The sequence below is a fragment of the Lynx rufus genome, unplaced genomic scaffold (genome assembly GCF_022079265.1).
Source record: "Lynx rufus isolate CCGP_SWC_20201006 ecotype Redwood Valley unplaced genomic scaffold, mLynRuf1.p SCAF_48, whole genome shotgun sequence".
Lineage (NCBI taxonomy): Eukaryota > Metazoa > Chordata > Mammalia > Carnivora > Felidae > Lynx > Lynx rufus.
The window spans coordinates 1,326,118-1,344,785 of NW_025814865.1; the positions used below are offsets into that span (position 1 = coordinate 1,326,118).

Here is an 18,668-nt window from a genome sequence, read left to right on the forward strand (position 1 = left end):
ATGGATAAAGGACCTAAATGTGAGACAGGAAACCATCAGAACCTTAGAGGAGAAAGCAGGAAAAGACCTCTCTGACCTCAGCCGTAGCAATCTCTTACTCGACACATCCCCAAAGGCAAGGGAATTAAAAGCAAAAGTGAATTACTGGGACCTTATGAAGATAAAAAGCTTCTGCACAGCCAAGGAAACAACCAACAAAACTAAAAGGCAACCAACGGAATGGGAAAAGATATTTGCAAATGACATATCGGACAAAGGGCTAGTATCTAAAATCTATAAAGAGCTCACCAAACTCCACACCCGAAAAACAAATAACCCAGTGAAGAAATGGGCAGAAAACATGAATAGACACTTCTCTAAAGAAGACATCCAGATGGCCAACAGGCACATGAAAAGATGTTCAGCGTCGCTCCTTATCAGGGAAATACAAATCAAAACCACACTCAGGTATCACCTCACGCCAGTCAGAGTGGCCAAAATGAACAAATCAGGAGACTATAGATGCTGGAGAGGATGTGGAGAAACGGGAACCCTCCTGCACTGTTGGTGGGAATGCAAATTGGTGCAGCCGCTCTGGAAAGCAGTGTGGAGGTTCCTCAGAAAATTAAAAATAGACCTACCCTATGACCCAGCAATAGTACTGCTAGGAATTTATCCAAGGGATACAGGAGTACTGATGCATAGGGGCACTTGTACCCCAATGTTCATAGCAGCACTCTCAAGAATAGCCAAATTATGGAAAGAGCCTAAATGTCCATCAACTGATGAATGGATAAAGAAATTGTGGTATATATACACAATGGAATACTATGTGGCAATGAGAAAAAATGAAATATGGCCTTTTGTAGCAACGTGGATGGAACTGGAGAGTGTGATGCTAAGTGAAATAAGCCATACAGAGAAAGACAGATACCATATGGTTTCACTCTTATGTGGATCCTGAGAAACTTAACAGGAACCCATGGGGGAGGGGAAGAAAAAAAAAAGAGGTTAGAGTGGAAGAGAGCCAAAGCATAAGAGACTCTTAACAACTGAGAACAAACTGAGGGTTGATGGGGGGTGGGAGGGAGGGGAGGGTGGGTGATGGGTATTGAGGAGGGCACCTGTTGGGATGAGCACTGGGTGTTGTCTGGAAACCAATTTGTCAATAAATTTCATATATAAAAAATAATAATAATAATCCAAAAAAAGAAAAAGAAAAAGAAAAAAAAGAAAATTTACCATCTTAAACATTTTTAAATGTACATTTAAGTAACGTATTACTTATTACTTTCATAGTACTTTATAAATTATATTATTATACTCACAAGTTATGTTTATAACAATAAAAACTAGCATTAAAAAAAGCTCACTGTATTTTTATTTTAATTTTTTATATTAAAATTTTTTTCTTAATTTAAAAATATTTTTAAATTAAGTTTATTTTGAGAGAGACAGTGTGAGTGGGGTAGGGCAGAGAGAGAGGGAGAGAGAGAATCCCAAGCAGGCTCCGTGCTGACAGCACAGAGCCGAGCACGGGGCTTGAACTCGCGAAACCATGACCTCATGATCTAAGCCTGAAACCAAGAGTCGGACACTTTAACCAGCTGAGCCCCCCAGGCACCCCAGCTCGTTGCATTTTTAAAGAGGAAAAGCTTTGGGGGTTCAGTGTGCCTGTGCTCGTAGGAGTCAGCAGGAGGGTTGGTCCCCAGGAAACCGTCAGCTGTGCACCCTGTTCTGTTCTAGGCAGTGCCCCAGAGAAGGTCTGTTTATTGCTGTGTGATCGGGACAAGAAGAAGGACCCTAAGAAGGCGGGTGTTGGAGTGCTGGCTACGATATACTCTAAGGCTAACATGTAATCTTCATTTATTCAGTTCTTAAAGTAACACCAGGGCGCAGTCGACTCCCCGGGCTCAGAAGGGCATTGGGTGGACCAGGGGCCTTGCACCTCTGTTGTGTGTCTCCGGAGAGCAGCATTGGCACTCACTGCTGATCTTGGGCTTCTTTGTATCACACACGTTCTTGTGCACTTAACGTCTGTATCCGCGGAGATTGTTCCGGGTTGACTGCGCTGAGGTCTGAGTCGCGATTTCTCTTAACGACCCCACGCTGCTCCACAGTCTGGATCCTCCGCTGTTCTACAGAACCTCTGTAGACGGATATTTCTGGTGCTTCTGGTGAAAGCCTGTAACTGCAGCATGTGGTGTCTCTGTACCCGAGTCTCTGTACCTGTACGTACAGGTCGTTGCAGTCCATTTCCAACCTGGGGTTCTTGAATCAGAAGTTTGGGGAGCACGAACTGTGACAGCCACCTCCAAATTTCTCGGGCCGCTTTTCAGGCTCACGTCCACTCTAGCAGAGGTTATTTTCAGTTTAGTTCTGTACTCTTTTCGAATGTGACGGGTGAAAAATGGCTTCATTGGTTAAATGAGCATTTTTCAGGGCACCTGGTGGCTCAGTCAGTTAAACATCTGACTCTTGATTTCGGCTCAGGTCATGATCTCACAGTTTGTGAGGTTGAGCCTCGCATCTGCGCTGTTAGCGTGGACCCTGCTTGGGATTCTCTCTCCCTCTCTCAGCCCCTCCCCTTCTCTCTCTTATGCACACTCTATCTCAAAAATAAAATAAACATTTTTAAAAATTGAAAACAATTTAAATGGGCACTTTTCATTATGAGTGAAGTTGGGCGTCTTCCCTTATATTTAGAAGCTTTTTTTTTTTAAAGTAGAGGAACATCTTTAAGAATATCAGAATGATCCGAATTCTGTTCCAAGCAAAGCATCTATGCCACAGAGAACTGGTCAGTGGAGGGACAGGGAGGAGATGCAGGGCACCTGCTAGCTGACGGAGGTGACGAGTTATCTAAAAGACCCTTGGGGAGAAGGAAGAGACTTTTGCCCCAAAGGATTGATGGGAGCCACTGTGTAGAACTCCACTTTTGCATTCTGTATGTCCAGTTTTCTTTAAATAAGGGGTGCACAGGATAATTTTCTGGTTTAGATGGGAATTAATGTTTTAAGCAATACGTAGAACAAGATCATGATTGTTCACTTCTGTTTTTATGAAAACATACTTTATTTTGATCATTTTTTAAAATATATATTTGACATATACCATTGTGCAATTTGAAATATTTTTTTTTAATTTTTTTTTCAGCGTTTATTTATTTTTGGGACAGAGAGAGACAGAGCATGAATGGGGGAGGAGCAGAGAGAGAGGGAGACACAGAATCAGAAACAGGCTCCAGGCTCTGAGCCATCAGCCTAGAGCCTGATGCGGGGCTCGAACTCCCGGACAGCGAGATCGTGACCTGGCTGAAGTCGGATGCCTAACCGACTGCGCCACCCAGGCGCCCCAATTTGAAATATTTTTAATAACACTTAGGTATTACAACAATTTTTAAAATAACTTTGTATTAATTTTTAATACGATATGTCGATATTATTTTTTGACTAACAGAAAAAAGTCTAAGGGGTGCCTGGGTGGCTCAGTTAAGAATCCAACTCTTGACTTCAACTCAGGTCATGATCCCAGGGTCATGGGGTGGAGCCACATCTGGCTCTGTGTTGAGATTCTGTTAGTCTCTTTGCCCCTCTCCCCTGCTTGCTCTCTCTCTCTCTCTCTCTCTCTCAAAAAAAAAAAAAATTAAAAAGTCTGAAATGGTGCTTTGTTCAGAAACATGAATGAAATTCTGTAACCTGGTTAATTAGTTAGTATTAGGGTCTGTTGCTGTCACCCAGCACATGGCAACTCACTGCTACAAAATCCTGAAGATGCTCAGAGGAAGGACCACTAAAACTTCAAACTGAGTTTTACGTTGTCCTTATTACAGAGGCACCAGTGGGTACTTTTAAAACAATTTCTCTGGAATTGGTAACGTGTATTCTTCTCTGCCCAAAATTAAATCTGTGTTTAAAGCCTGCCATTCTCCTCTTTCTCCATCCCCAGGCAACCACTTACCGGACTTCTGTCTCACAGATCAGTTAGCATTTTCTAGAACTTTATGGACAGCTGCAAAGTAGATCATGTACTCTTAAAAATACAAACAAACAGACAAAACCCGACCAGTTTATAAAAAAGCACTCTGGGGTTGCCTGGGTGGTTCAGTCAGTTAAGCATCTGACTTCAGGCTAGGTCATGATCTCACAGTTTGTGCGTTCGAGCCCCACATCGAGTGAGCTCAAGCCCTGCTTCGGGTGAGCCCTGCTTCAGGTGAGCCCTGCTTCTGTTTCTCTCTGCCCCTCACTCACTTGTGCCCCCTTTCTCTTTCTCTCTCTCTGTCTCTGTCTCTCTCTCAAAAAAAAAAGCACTCTGTAAATTTTTCATAGACTGAACCACAAACACATAAATATCCTATGTTGCCCTGCCCGAGAGTATGGCCAAATGATGAATTAGCTTGCTCAGCTCTTATTTAACTTGATTGTACTCCCAGCCCGTCCTCAGAGGCCCAGAGAAGGGCTGACATTTATGACAAAGACTGAGAGTGGCCAGTGCAGGTATGGTGGTTCTCGGAGGTTCTGGGGAAATGTACCTCCGTGCAAACTACGTACCCAGAGTTTCATGAGTGGAAAGAGCGGTTCACATGCTAACTCCTTCCTGCTAGTATATCTGAGATCTTACCCGTAGGCTTGTTTTGTTTCGTTGTGTGTGGTGATCAGGGGAGCGAGCAGGCAGGATGGGATCGAGGGGGGCCGCTTGGACAAAGCCGTGGCGTCTGGTTTCCTGGGCCGTGGGCAGTGCTATCTTGTCATCGCTTAGGGGCCGGGAAGGGAAGGTGAGTCAGGAGGTGCGAGCGGCTCTTTATCTCTCCCTGTGAAGTTTCTTTCCCAGACACAAGAGAGAGAGCGCTTCCTTTCTCCCCATGTGGGGTCAGCTGGAAACAGAGACCTGTAACCGTGATCCCCACCAAGTGCACATCTGTTCTCCTGCACGATGCCCAGGTGGTCAGGGAGGGGGCGGGGGTGTCTGCCCGGGAGTCAGGTGAACTGTTAGGCCATGAAGAGAGGCTGAGCCGAAAGCTCCTGCCTAGATCTTCCCTCCGGGCTACTCTGTTGTTCCGACTTTGCTTGGCGGAGGAAGGAAGTGCTACTCACGGGAAAGTTCGGGGCGGATGCGGTAACCTTTTCTTCCGTGTCGCTGACAGTCGTCATCTGCGCCTTTGTCCTGTGTGCCCAGGCCACCTCCCTGGGAGGGCTGCCGGGCGGGTCTGGAGTGGCTCCTGTGCCCCTGTTTTCACAGACAGCCACGGCTGTTGTCCTGGGCAGGCACAGAGGGTACACCATGGCCTAAGACGGGCTCGGAACAGGTGAACACCAGAAACTGGGTCACTTGTGGCATTTTCCTGGTCCTACTAGCCGAGTAGATCAGCCTCGGTTGTGGGAGATGTGCTCAGGGTCTGCCTGATGCGCACAGCGTGTTGGGAAAGGGGGCGTCTTGCTCAGACCTGGGGTTAAGGCTGCTGTGCTCTGATCCTACCGAATGTGCACTGAAATGGCATGAAGAGTGCTGGGACACAGTCCTCCTCTCTCTCTTTGGAGGCAAAATTACCATAGCCTCAGCTTCTAAAATGTACATATAATTTCAAATATCCTCGGGAAAATTTCTTTTAAATACCACGCTATCCATTACTTTGGAAAGCTTGCAACTGCTCGGGCTTTTTTTTTCTTTCAACTTTGTATGGAAACAGATAGTTTTGGTTACAACGAAGCATGCCTGCCCACCTCATCGTTTATGGTACTCTCAAACCATCATCTGGTGTTGCAGGTAGTTTTGCCGGGTCTGGATTATCGATAGGGTTGGTTCATGTGATTTTCTGCCTCTTTGCCGGCGGCCCTAAATCCTTTTGTGTCTCTAATTACAGCCCCTACACTTGCGTTCAGGAGCAGATTAACACCCAAGGGTAGAGGTTCTTCGCTGGAGGCTGAAAGGGTTAGCCAGAAGACTTCAGGCCGAGTTAGAGATTTCAAGAAAGGGGCTTTCAAATCTAGTGACCACAGCTGTGCTCGCTAGGAGCACATTTCTTGCAGCCTGCTTTGTTTTCTGAATGCCACTAAGCTGCGTGAACTCCACACTGCCCCTGTGCTGTGCTGGGAGCCCTTCTGCTCCTGGCTCCTTGGAGCTGTCCTGCAGCAGGTGGGTCTGCACGCAGCCCTGACATTGGTTGGCACCGATGTTCTTGGAAGCAGCTATGCGTGGCGATGCGGCAGGATTACAGGCAGGGCTAGGGCGTCGGCAGGCTTCGTTCCTCCCCGCTTCCCTCCCAGGAGCTCTTCCTGGGCCAGAAACCATATATGTGTTTTGTCGGAGGGTGTGTGCCTTGGTGGGGGTGTCGGCAAAAACCTGTGCTTTCGAAGGGTATGCCATCATTTGTTCGGGTCTCAGGGGAAAAGTTTCTATTTCGAGCATGTTGGGGGTTACAGCCGTTTGCAAATGCTCATTTTCTTATTGGACAGAGGAAACCCAGAGACTTACGCTGGACAGACACCCTGTCTTGGGGCTGTTTTCCATTCTTGGTTATTAAATGGAATCAGGAGAAAAAAGAAAACCATGCAGATCAGAGTTGTTTTATTTTGGGAAAAGTTGCTTCTATTCCAATTTAGGCTCATTGAATGGCTTGAGCAATTTAATCGGGTGAATTTCCAATTAAGTGAGGTTATTTCATATTCTAAGTCAAATAGAAAGTGGAAAGTTAAGATTTTGTTTTTCATTGCAAAGTGTGTAAGTGATGTTTATAAAGTTTATCGTGCAAACATCGATGGTTTCTGATATGTTAAGACATGCAGAGAAAGGTTTTTTTTTACTTCTTTCATATATGACTCATCAGCACTGTTGCTAATGCTTAGAGCTATTTATAATTAGTTTTACTAATGGTTGCACATTTGTATATCCTGAGTTTCTTTGCCAGAAAATCCATTCTCTTGAAATGTAGCCAGTAGGTTGGGCTGACACCGTTCTGAAACACTCAGTTGAACTTGCTCGGGCATTAGTCCCTCAAGGAGCTGTACTTTGAACACAGGTGGGTGAGATAGTCTTTTTTCCCCTTTTTTCTTACATGAATAGATTTATTGACCTGAAGATTTTAAAAGTTAGTAGAAAAACCAAATCGTTTTGGTCTGCTCCAGTTCTGCCTGCGTTCATTATGTGACATTAAAAAAATGTATGTATCTTTTTAACGTTTATTTGAGACAGTGAGAGGGGGAGACACAGAATCCCAAGCAAGCTCTGTGCTGTCAGCACGGTGCCCGAAATCACGAGTCAGGCGCTTTACCGACCGATCCACCCAGACGCCCCCGTTATGTGACATTTGTGCACAGGCTTCTCTGCGGAAGCACCCGGGAAGAGCGCCAAAGGCTGAAAGAACCATGCACCCGCCCTTACTGGGGGAAGGGGAAGGACCAGGGGTGCCCCGGGCCCATGGAGAGGCGCCCTGCCTCTTTCATCCTGTGGGAATGCTGCCTCTCAGCCTGGCGTTTGTTCCAAATGCAGCTTTGATGTCCTGTATCAGTCTCAGCTCTTTAGGCCGTTTGGGAATTTTTATCTTAATTCTTCTCATGTATAAAGGCAGGAACTCTGTGGCTCGCATCCCATAGGACTATATGGATTCAGTCCAGCATGACATCACCGTCCACAGCAGTATGTTGTCTGACCACCGCAGGGGAAGGGAGCCCTTTGCTGTTTCTCGAGTGCTCGGCCCTGTGTCTTCATACATTCGTGTAACGTGTTAGAAGCGCTCCGTGCAAGCATACCATTAGGTCCTGCCGTCCAGGAGCTGCCTGCTGAGGGTGCTCTCACAGGCCTGAATTGGGAAAGCTGTGACAGGTGGTGAGCCAACAGATGTGAGGAGGCCGGGAAGCAGACTGCTGCAGAGTCTTACCTGAGGCTGGGCCACTGACCTGCCCTTGGAAGGCTGAGCCAGGTTTGAGCCGCAAATCTGGTCCTACATCGGCAATACCAGGGAAGGGCAGAGGGGGTGCAGGCAAACGGACTGCAGGGGGACGGGTGACTAGGTGGCTGGGGGCAGAACGGTGCTGGGCCTGAGCTTGCCTCTGAGCTGCCGGGAGGGCTAGTGCAAGGCCACCAGCCTGCCCACATGTGTCTCCAGCTGATGCCCACGCTGCTGGCCCAGGGGCACCCTCCAGACCACAGCTTGGCTAGATGCCTGAGAATGTGGGAGCTTGGGCTCCTGTGGCAACTGCGAGCAGTTGAAGGTTCCGGAGTGAGAGCAAGAGCTGTCTAGAGCAGCGTGGCTAGGAGGTTGATCTGGCAGGAGGTGGACAGACGAGCGAGGGAGAGGCTGGTCAGGACGTAGTCATCCACAGGCTTGGCTGGGTCACAACAAGGTTCATTTTGTGTTTGTAGAGTGCTGGTTTTTATGTGTTTCCTTTTGAAGGACTAAAAAGGGTGCTTGCAGTCACCCTCTCCAGTGCACGCTCCCCCCCCCCACCACCTTCCACCTCCCCTGCTGGCCTGTACCCCCTCCTTTCCTTGAATTCTAAAGTCTTCACACAGGGGTGTTCCCCTCACCCACGGGTCACCGAGGCACCTTTGCAGTCCTGCCCAGACCACCCCTTCTCTGAAATCCAGGCCTCTTCCCCCCTCGGGCCCCCTGATTCTTTTCTCTAAGATGCCCCCAACGGATCACTATTGATTTCCACCCGCCAAGGAGCTTTCCCCAACCCCAGCGTTGCCTAAAAGCCCCAGATCCCATCATAACCCCCAGCACAATGAACACCCAAAGCCAAGGCACCTGGCCTCCCCCTCTGGCCTCCCCGGCCTCCCAGCCAGCAGGCCCAGTACAGTCAGGCTGACGCAGCTTGTGGTGACCAAGCACAGACTGTTTGTTTTGTGAGGTGGTGCCTGTTGGCTTCATTCTAAAAGGCTATGAAAATAACCCAGCACTCACAAAATTTTTTTTTAGGCAAGGAAGGGATTCTGTTCTTTATGAGAATGACAAACATTTCACTGAAGCATTAATTTTAATAATTCCTTTTTTAAGAGAGAGAGTGCACACGAGCAGGGGAGGGGGGCAGAGAGAGAGGGGGACACAGAATCTAAAGCAGGCTCCAGGCTCTGAGCTGTCATCATGGAGGCCGATGCAGGGCTCGAACTTACAAACCATGAGATCATGACCTGGGCCGAAGCCAGACGCTTAACCGACTGAGCCACGCAGGCGCCCCTGGATTCATTCTTAATTTTAAATGATATGCTAGCATTTTTCATATTTGTGGTGTAAACCCTGTCCTTCCAAAAATCCCCCAAAGACTACCTCGCTTATAAAATTATTTCTAACAATTGAAGTAAATTTTTATTAATCTTGGTATGTAATTTGTGGGAAAGGCTTCGGGGGAACAACCCTCATTAGGATGAATAATTTCATCTGTAGGAGCAGAAAATGTTCGTAGCCAGTACTATGGCTTTTCTGTATTTATATGAAAGGAATAGTAAGCACTGATTAGAGGTGCCATTTGGGAAGAGTGACAGTGGCATGAGAGAATACTCCCAAAACCAGGCGGGTCGCAGAGTGAAATGGAGACACGGAGTCTGCAGGCTTCTCCAAATTGTCTAGAGACAGAGAGGAGGTCGTGCAGAGGGCTGTCTTTAGATCATGGCTTCTTTTCCTTGGGTGTCTTTCTGGCCTTTTAATTTTTACATATTCCATATTTTCTACAATAAGCATGTGTTTTAAGGATTCCAAACATCAACAGCCGTTTGAACAAACAGGGTTCCTTTCCTATACACACTGGGCTGACCCTGGCCTGGTGTGAGCACGGACGAAGCCCCACTGCCTATCCAGTGATTCTGGGATTGAGCAGCCCCAGGCTCAACGTGGGGCGTTGCCGGTCCATCTGTCACATCCCTGCCCACAGCACCTGCTCAGAAGCAGGACCTTTGGCATCTCTGGGTTGGGCTGCACAGGCCTTTGTGGTTCTAGCGCTCCCATTCGCCCCTCATGGCTGTTTGCGAGGCCAGAAGTCACCCTCTGTGTTTCTCCCTCCCAGAATGGGCTTCCTTACCGGTCTCTCCAGTTGGCTTACATCTGACTGCGGCCAAGGAGGGAGCATTCTTTCGGTAGCGTCCCTATTCATTCCTGTTCGATATTTGTCTTCGGGCTGTCTCGACCGTAGCAGACATCCCACAGGAAGGAGTGATTCGGGACTGGTTTGCTGTATGCCATTTTGCATTTACTCCCTTCTTTGTTTTTATTTATTATTTTTTTCCAGAGGGAATGCTTTTTTTTTTTTAATCTTTGTAATATAATTTACTGTCAAATTGTGTAACATACGGTGTGTAAAGCGTGCTCTTGGTTTTTGGGGTAGATTCCCATGGTTCATCGCTTACATACAACACCCAGTGCTCATCCCAACAAGCGCCCTCCTCAATGCCCATCACCCATTTTCCCCTCTCCCCCCCCTCCATCAACCCTCAGTTTGTTCTCTTCATTTAAGAGGCTCTTATGGTTTGCCTCCCTCCCTCTCTGTAACGATTTTTTTCCTTCTCTTCCCCCATGCTCTTCTGTTAAGTTTCTCAAGATCCACTTATGAGCAAAAACATACAGTATCTGTCATTTTCTGACTCATTTATTTCACTCAGCATAATACCCTCCAGTTCCTTCCACATTGCTGCAAATGGCTGGATTGCATTTTCTCATTGCCAAGTAGTATTCCATTGTATATATAAACCACATCTTCTTTATCCATTCATCAGTTGATGGACATTTAGGCTCTTTCCATAATTTGGCTATTGTTGATAGCGCTGCTATAAACATGGGGGTACATGTGCCCCTATGAATCAGCACTCCTCTATCCTTTGGATAAATTCCTCGTAGTGCTATTGATGGGTCATAGAGTAGTTCTATTTTTAATTTTTTGGGGAGCCTCCACACTGTTTTCCAGAGCGGCTGCACCAGTTTGCATTCCCACCAACAGTGCAAGAGGGTTCCCGTTTCTCCACATCCTCGCCAGCATCTATAATCTCCTGATTTGTTCATTTTAGCCACCCTGACCAGTGTGAGGTGGTATATCAGTGTGGCTTTGATTTGTATTTCCCTGATGGTGAGTGACGTTGAGCATCTTTTCATGTGTCAGTTGGCCATCTGGAGGTCTTCTTTGGAGAAGTGTCTGTTCATGTCTTCCACCCATTTCTTCAGTGGATTATTTGTTTTTCAGCTTCTGAGTTTGATAAGTTCTGTATAGATTTTGGGTACTAGCCCTTTATCCGATATGTCCTTTGCAGATATCTTCTCTCATTCTGCCGGTTGCCTTTTTGTTTTGTTGATTGTTTCCTTCACTGTGCAGAAGCTTTTTATCTTGATGAGGTCCCAATAGTTCATTTTTGCTTTTAATTCCTTGTCTTTGGTGATGTGTTGAGCAAGAAATTGCTGGGGCTGAGGTCAAAGAGGTAGTTGCCTGCTTCCTCCTCTAGGGTTTTGATGGCTTCCTGTCTCATATTTAGGTCTTTCATCCATGTTGAGTTTACTTGGGTATGGTGTAAGAAATGGTCTAGTTTCATTCTTCTGCATGTTGTTGTCCAGTTCTCCCAGCACCATTTGCTAAAGAGACTGTCTTTTTTCCATTGGATACTCTTTCCTGCTTTGTCAAAGATTAATTGGCCATACATTTGTGGGTCCAATTCTGGGTTCTCTATTCTATTCCATTGGTCTATGTGTCTGTTTTTGTGCCAATACCATACCGTTTTGATGATTACAGCTTTGTAATAGAGGCTAAAGTCTGGGATTATGATGCTTCCTGCTTTGGTTTTCTTTTTCAATATTACTTTGGCTATTCGGGGCTTTTATGGTTCCATACAAATTTTAGGATTGTTTGTTCTAGCTTTGAGAAGAATGTCGGTACAATTTTGGTTGAGATTTCATTGTATTTTATTATTACTTTAAAAAAAATTAATGTTATTTTTGAGACAGAGAGACAGAGCATGAGCAGGGGAGGGGCAGAGAGAGAGGGAGACACAGAATCTGAAGCAGGCTCCAGGCTCCGAGCTGTCAGCATGGATCCCAATGCGGGGCTCGAACTCACAAACGGTGAGATCATGACTTGAACTGAAGTCAGACGCTTAACCGAGTGAGCCACCCAGGCACCTCTGTATTTAATTATTTAAAAAAATTTTTTTTAAGTTTATTTGTTTACTTTGTGTGTGAGAGAGACAGAGGGAGCAGGGGAGGGGCAGAGAGAGAGGGAGAGAGAGAAAATCCCAAGCAGGCTCTGCACTGTCAGCACAGAGCCCAATGTGGGGCTTGAACTCACGAGCCATGAGAGATCATGACCTGAGCGGAAGACAAGAGTCGCATGCTTAACCACCTGAGCCACCCCGGCACCCCGCATTTACTCACTTCTAATGCCCATGGCTCTGCGGGTGGCCAGGGTGGATACCACTAAGAACCAAGTATGGCATAGTGGTTTCAGCCAGGCCCTCAAACTGGGCACTTGTGCTCTCCTGTTCTGGCACATCCTGTGGCCTGTGCACTCCTCAGGGCCCCCACATTTCTGGCGGCTGAATGGCTTAAAGCCACCTGAGTGTGTATCTTGTGCGAGAAGAAAGCCCACGATCTTGTGAAAATGAAGACCTTAAATCTGTTCTTGTTTCTGTTCATCTGGGTCTGACTGGAACGCAGCCAGAGGGACAGTGGCTGTGTGAGACCACCAGGTGGCGCCAGAGAGCTCTTTCCCCACAGCCTGGCGGACCAGCATCCTCACAGCATGGTGATTGAATGAACACTTTTGGGTCCAGAACGTCGTCCTCTCTTATCGGCATGAATCCAGCCGTTTTAGGTAGTCAGAGGGGCTGAGAAACAGAAGGTAGCTGGAACCTTCCCAAATACATGCATTATGCACTAGGAAATTCAAAGGACCTGATGAAAAGCCCATTATGTTTTAGGAAAACGTCACTATCCCCAATAGCCAGGATATCCTTGTGTGTAGCTTATAGGTACAACCTTTCACTGGGTGATTTGTTTTTTTTTCTAAAAAGCTCTTAATTTCTACTGTGGTTGTCAACTATGTCTTCTTGAAATAGACATGCATCTATATGCGTTATCTTTTTATTTTATTTTTTAACGTTGAGCTGTTTTTGAGAGAGCGAGAGACAGAACATGAGCAGGGGAGGGACAGAGAGAGAGAGAGAGGGAGAGAGGGAGACACAGAATCTGAAGCAGGCTCCCAGGCTCCAAGCTGTCAGCACAGAGCCCGACGCGAGGCTGGAACTCGTGAACTGCGACACCATGACCTGACCTGAGGTTAGATGCTTAACAGACCGAGCCACCCAGGCATACCTGTATTGTCTTTTAATTTTTATTTTTTTAATGTTTATTTTTGAGACAGAGAGAGACAGATCATGAATGGGGGAGGGTCAGAGAGAGAGGGAGACACAGAATCCGAAGCAGGCTCCCAGGCTCCAAGCTGTCAGCTCAGAGCCCGATGCGGGGCTCGAACTCACGGACTGTGAGATCATGACCTGAACCGAAGTCGGCCGCTTTACCGACTGAGCCACCCAGGCACCCCTGTATTGTCTTTTTAGAAAGGAGGGAGTGCTTGTACTTTTGGAGCCCTGCTGCCCCCCCTCCCCCCAAGTAAGCCAGCACATACCCCAGTCTTGCCACGTGCTGGGTTGGAAGATGTTGCCACAGATTATAAGGCATTTTCTTTTTCAGGCTTCCTTTTTTTATTTGTTTCCTTTGCCTCCACTCTCAGTCTAGTTTATTTCCTTCATTAATTAAGTATAAAGGAAGGTGAAACACATCCTTGATGCGATAGCACAGAAAATGCCATCTGAACACGAGACTCTTGTAGCCAGAACCTTCCTCACGAGGATTTGGAGAAACTCAATGAGGTACACTTTGGGATTGCAATCCCCTTACTTCTGTGGTGTGATGAAGTTGTCTGTTTTTTTGCTCTTGTTCATGGGGAAACTCCTGAAGTCAACACATTCCACATTTTGCCACCCATCTACTTTTCCTCCTTAAGTATGAGTTGTCAGAACGTTTTTATTTTAACATTTATGTATTTTTTTTGAGGGAGGCGCAGACAGAGAGAGGGAGAGAGAGAGAATCCCAAGCAGGCTCCACACTGTCAGCGTGGCTGGAACGCAGGAACCGTGAGGTCATGACCTGCGCCGAAATCAAGAGTCAGACACTTACGTGACTCGGCCACTCAGGCACCCCGTGAGTTGTCAGAAGGTTTAAGTTATACATACTTTTCAGATTTCTTTAATACTCTTTACTACTGTTTTGAGAGAGAGTGTGTGTGTTAGAACACACGAGCAGGGCAAGGGCAGAGGAGGAGAGAGAGTCCCAAGCAGGCTCCACACCCAGCCCAGAGCCCATCGTGGGGCTCAATCTCATGACGCTGGGATCATGACCTGAGCTGAAGTCAAGAATCAGACGCTCAACTGACTGAGCCACCCAAGCACCCCGGGTTTCTTTAATATGCTTTTAACATTAATATCCCTTAATGTCTTTGCCTGCCTGCAAGAATGTCTGCTTTCTGTCAAGCACCTAGAGAGGCTCAGTTTGAGCCTCTTGAGCTGCAGACTGGCCACAGTGAGCGAGTTCTGTCCCAAATTGGAGACGTGGAGACAATGGACACTGGGAGAAGCAGATGCGTGGCTCTCCTCACACACCACCGTTCTCTTGGATGCTCTGTGAACATTTACATGGCAGCTGTAGGGATTTGCGACTGAACCTCCCTTATCGTTCCCAGGCGGTGTAGCCAAGAAAAGAATAAGCCACCGATGGGAGGGTGCGGACAGGGACGCAGGAGCCCAGGAAGACGCCGCATACTGTGTTCACAAGTCCTGGCTGAACGGACTAGAGCCGTCGTTCTAGGGCATCATGAATTCACACGATGGGGACCCTTAGCTGACTTCACAGACACTCTGAGAGGCTCAGAGGAATGCATGCGCCCCTGCTAGTCTCAGCTAATGTCAAGATGTCTGCGTTTACTTAGTGAAGTGAGTAAATAGAAGTCATCCAGGGATGCCTGGGGGTCAGTCGGTTAAGCATCTGACTCTTGATTTTGGCTCAGGTCGTGATCTCACGGTGCAGGAGTTCGAGCCCCGCAATGGGCTTTGTGCTCACAGTGCAGAACCTGCTCAGGATTCTCTCTCTCTCTCTCTCTCTCTCTCTCTCTGCCCCTCCCCTGCTCTCTGTCTCTCTCTCAAAATAAATAAATAAACTTTAAAACAAAGGAAGTGGTGTAAACTGTGTGTGACCCGGCTCAGCTGGGACCCCCTGCAATTCTCTCTAGTGCATCTCCCCTCCTCAAGGAGGCTGACGGCTGTGTGCATAGCTATGCTGAAACAGGAAAGACAGAAGAGTCCTTCCGGGGTCCTACTGATGGCTGAGGCAAGGACAAGATTTATTTACCTGTTTAGAGCAAAAATTGAAGAATAAGGCTTAGTTCACATTTTGGAACTCATGACTCTCACTCTGCCTTAGGATGGGTTCTGCATTAATAAAAGTTAACAATTTTTCATATCCAGATACCGTGGAAAGCCCCAGAAGCAATGCTATCAGTCACACGGGAGTAGCTGTAACATATTTCCGTGTCTCGCTCCTGTCTTGGCACAGGGTTGTCCTTTATTTGCAATTCCTGAGTTGTCTGCGGGTTTTTTTGTTTTTTGTTTTTTTGTTTTTTTCAGGAAGAATGAGCTGAGCTGGAGGCCTCACTCCTGGCATGCCACCAAGTTCTCTGATAGCCACCCTGACACATCAGCATCTCCGTTCCCCTCTGCCAGCTCCTGTGCTTCCTGGCATGGCCGTCACCACCCCAGGTAGGCACTGTTTCCCACTGGGATGGATGGTATTCGACATTCCACCAACATCCATAACTTCCCAGCCCTGCCACCACAGCACCTTTCTTGACTTCAGCGTGATTTTCTTTTCTTTTCTTTCCTTTCCTTTTCCTTTTTTTTTTTTTTAACATTTATCTATCTTTGAGACAGAGAGACAAAGAGCAAGCAGAGGAGGGGCAGAGAGAGGGAGGGAGACACAGAATCTGAAGGAGGCTCCAGACTCTGAGCAGTCAGCATAGAGCCCGATTTGGGGCTTGAACTCATGAACAGAGAGATCATGACCTGAGTCAAAGTCCTATGCTTAACCAGCTGAGCCACCCAGGCACCCCTCTTTTTTTTAATTTATTTATTTTGAGAGAGAGAGAGAGAGAGAGAGACAGTGCCAGTGGTGGAGGAGCAGAGAGAGAGGAAGAGAGAGAGAATCCCAAGCAGGTTCTGCACTGTCAGCGCAGAGCCCCATGCAGGTCTCTAACTCACAAATGGTACAATCATGACCTGAGCCGAAATCAACAGTCAGAGGCTTTTTTTCTGATGAGGAAAAGCTGCTGACACACCATTACCAGTAGAAATGTCTAAATTCTTCACTGGGTAGGTAGGTGTCCAAGCCTTGAAAACAAAAACTAGGGGCACCTGGGTGGTCCAGTTGGTTAAGCCTCTGACTTCGGCTCAGGTCATGATCTCGTGGTTCACAAACCCCATGTCAGGCTCTATGCTGACAGCTCAGAGCCTGGAACCTGCTTTGGATTCTGTGTCTCCCTCTCTCTCTTCCCCCGCCCCTGCCCACACTTTGTGTCTGTGTGTGTGTGTGTGTGTGTGTGTGTGTGTGTGTGTCTATGTGTGTGTCTCTCTCTCTCTCTCAAACAAAAAATAATAATAAACATTAAAAAAAAAAGAAAACAAAAACTAAAACACCAAGAGCAAGGATGAACAAGTGTGCTTTCTCATTTATGTTGTTTAATAAATCAGGAGCTTGGAGACTTACCTTTTTGGGCTGAATCCCTTTGGGCCAGCCAGGTCAGTGGTCCTGAGCTGAGTGGGAGGGCTGTCCATCCACCCATGTGCCTACAGTGGGCACCTTTCTTCTGAGAGTTTTACGTACACATTAGAAGGCAGAAGCGGGGCCCCTGGGTGGCTCAGTTGGTTGAGCCTCTGACTTGGGCTCAGGTCATAATCTCACGGTCCGTGAGTTCGAGCCCCTCATCAGACTCTGTGATGACAGCTCAGAGCCTGGAACCTGCTTGGGATTCTGTGTCTCCCTCTCTTGCTGCCCCTCCCCCCTCACACTCTGTCTTTCTCTGTCTCTCAAAAATAAATAAACGTTAAAAAAACTTAAGAAAAAGAAGACAGGATCTGCCTAAGGGTTCGGCAAGTGTATTGCAGCGAGGCTCCCAGGCCGTTCTCTTAAGCATCAACACCCTCTCCCCAGCCCCCAGGGCTCTCCTTATAGAGGAAATCAGGGCTTCACAACCCACATGCCAGGGTGCCATCCAGCGTTGGGGGCCCAGGGGTGCTTTCCCACTGAGCGGGAGACCCAGATGCTGGGAGTTGTAGGTCAGTGGATGGAGGGGGAGCTCTGGGCTACCTGGAGTCCACATTGCAGGGTCAGAAGGGCTAATGTGTCAGGCAGGTGTGTGGCCACACCGCAGGGGTGTTGTCTGGAGGAGGCCTCTCCTGGCCACCTTGGGTGAGTGGCCAGCGTCCTCACAAGTCTCATATTAAAAGGATGATGGCTCTGTCTCCCTCTCTCAAAATAAATAAATAAACTTAAAAAAATTTTTTAGAGCGGGGGGAGGCGCCTGGCTGCCTCAGTGGGTTAAGCGTCCGACTTCGGCTCAGGTCACGATCTCATGCTTCAAGCCCAGCTTCGGGCTTCTCACTGACAGTGCAGAGCCTGCTTGGATTGTCTCTGTCTCCCTCTCACCCTCTCTCCCCCCACCCCAAAATAAATAAGTAAACTTAATATTTTTTAAGTAGGGTGGCTTTGGGTGTGTGCAAGCCCATGTATGAGCGTGTATATGTATGTATATGTGCAGGTGTATCTGTAAGTGTGGCGTGTGCACATGTATGTAAGTGCATGCATGCGCGTGTGTGCTTGAATGTATGTGTTTGTGTATGTGAGTGTGCGTGCGTATCTGTTATGGAAGGGCATTTGTGCCTGTGTGTGTAGAGCTAACGTAACCATCTCAAAATCAGTTTTTGATCGTTAGTAAACACCGGTCTGCTACAAACTTCTGAAGTACTCCTGTGAAGGCAATACATCTCAATGCATTGACCTGTTGAAAGTGACAGGAGATGATGGTATTTGGAGTCCAGGGTATTTTTGAAAAACCACAGATTCTCAACTGAGTAGTAAAAGTTAAGTGAAAAGTGGGCCTTTTATTTTCATTATCAAAGTGACGTAAAGTAATACAATTTCCATTAAGCCCATTTGGTGGTTTGTTGATGAAAGAATCACGTTTGCTGCCCACATGCGTGTGGGAATGGTGCTGGGCACTATTTATAGCTCCCCGGACCTCAAATGTTACAGAGAAATCACCTCCAGGGCACTGAGGGGAGGGTGCAGGAGAACCGCCTCCTGTTCTGTCTGAGAAGGGCACTGCTCTGTCCTTTTAGGAAAGGGTATACAAGCCAACGGTCCCCTGCCTTCAGGACAATGTCACTGTCCCCGGTAGCTGCCGTATCCTCAGAGCTTGTAGATGGAGCCCTTGTTGTGTGTTTTCGTTGGTTCTCTTGTTCATTTGTTTGTTTTATAAATGGTCAGTGATGTGCTTTTCTAAATGTTTGTTTATTTTGAGAGAGAGAGAGAGAGAGAGAGGAGAGAGAGAGAGAGCGAGTGAGCACACAAGAACAGGGGAGGGGCAGAGAGAGAGGGAGAGACAGAATCCCAG

The 18,668-nt window shown here is 47.2% G+C and overlaps 1 protein-coding gene across 1 annotated transcript in view; it reads left to right on the plus strand.

The window, feature by feature from the left end:
* Positions 1-18,668, plus strand: part of LOC124525806 (protein Shroom2-like) — a 90,076-nt gene that overhangs the window by 12,554 nt on the left and 58,854 nt on the right. The window contains exon 3 of the mRNA XM_047098388.1: positions 15,628-15,759. Within this exon, the coding sequence (XP_046954344.1) occupies positions 15,628-15,759 (132 nt within the window). The remainder of the gene's footprint in view (positions 1-15,627; positions 15,760-18,668) is intronic.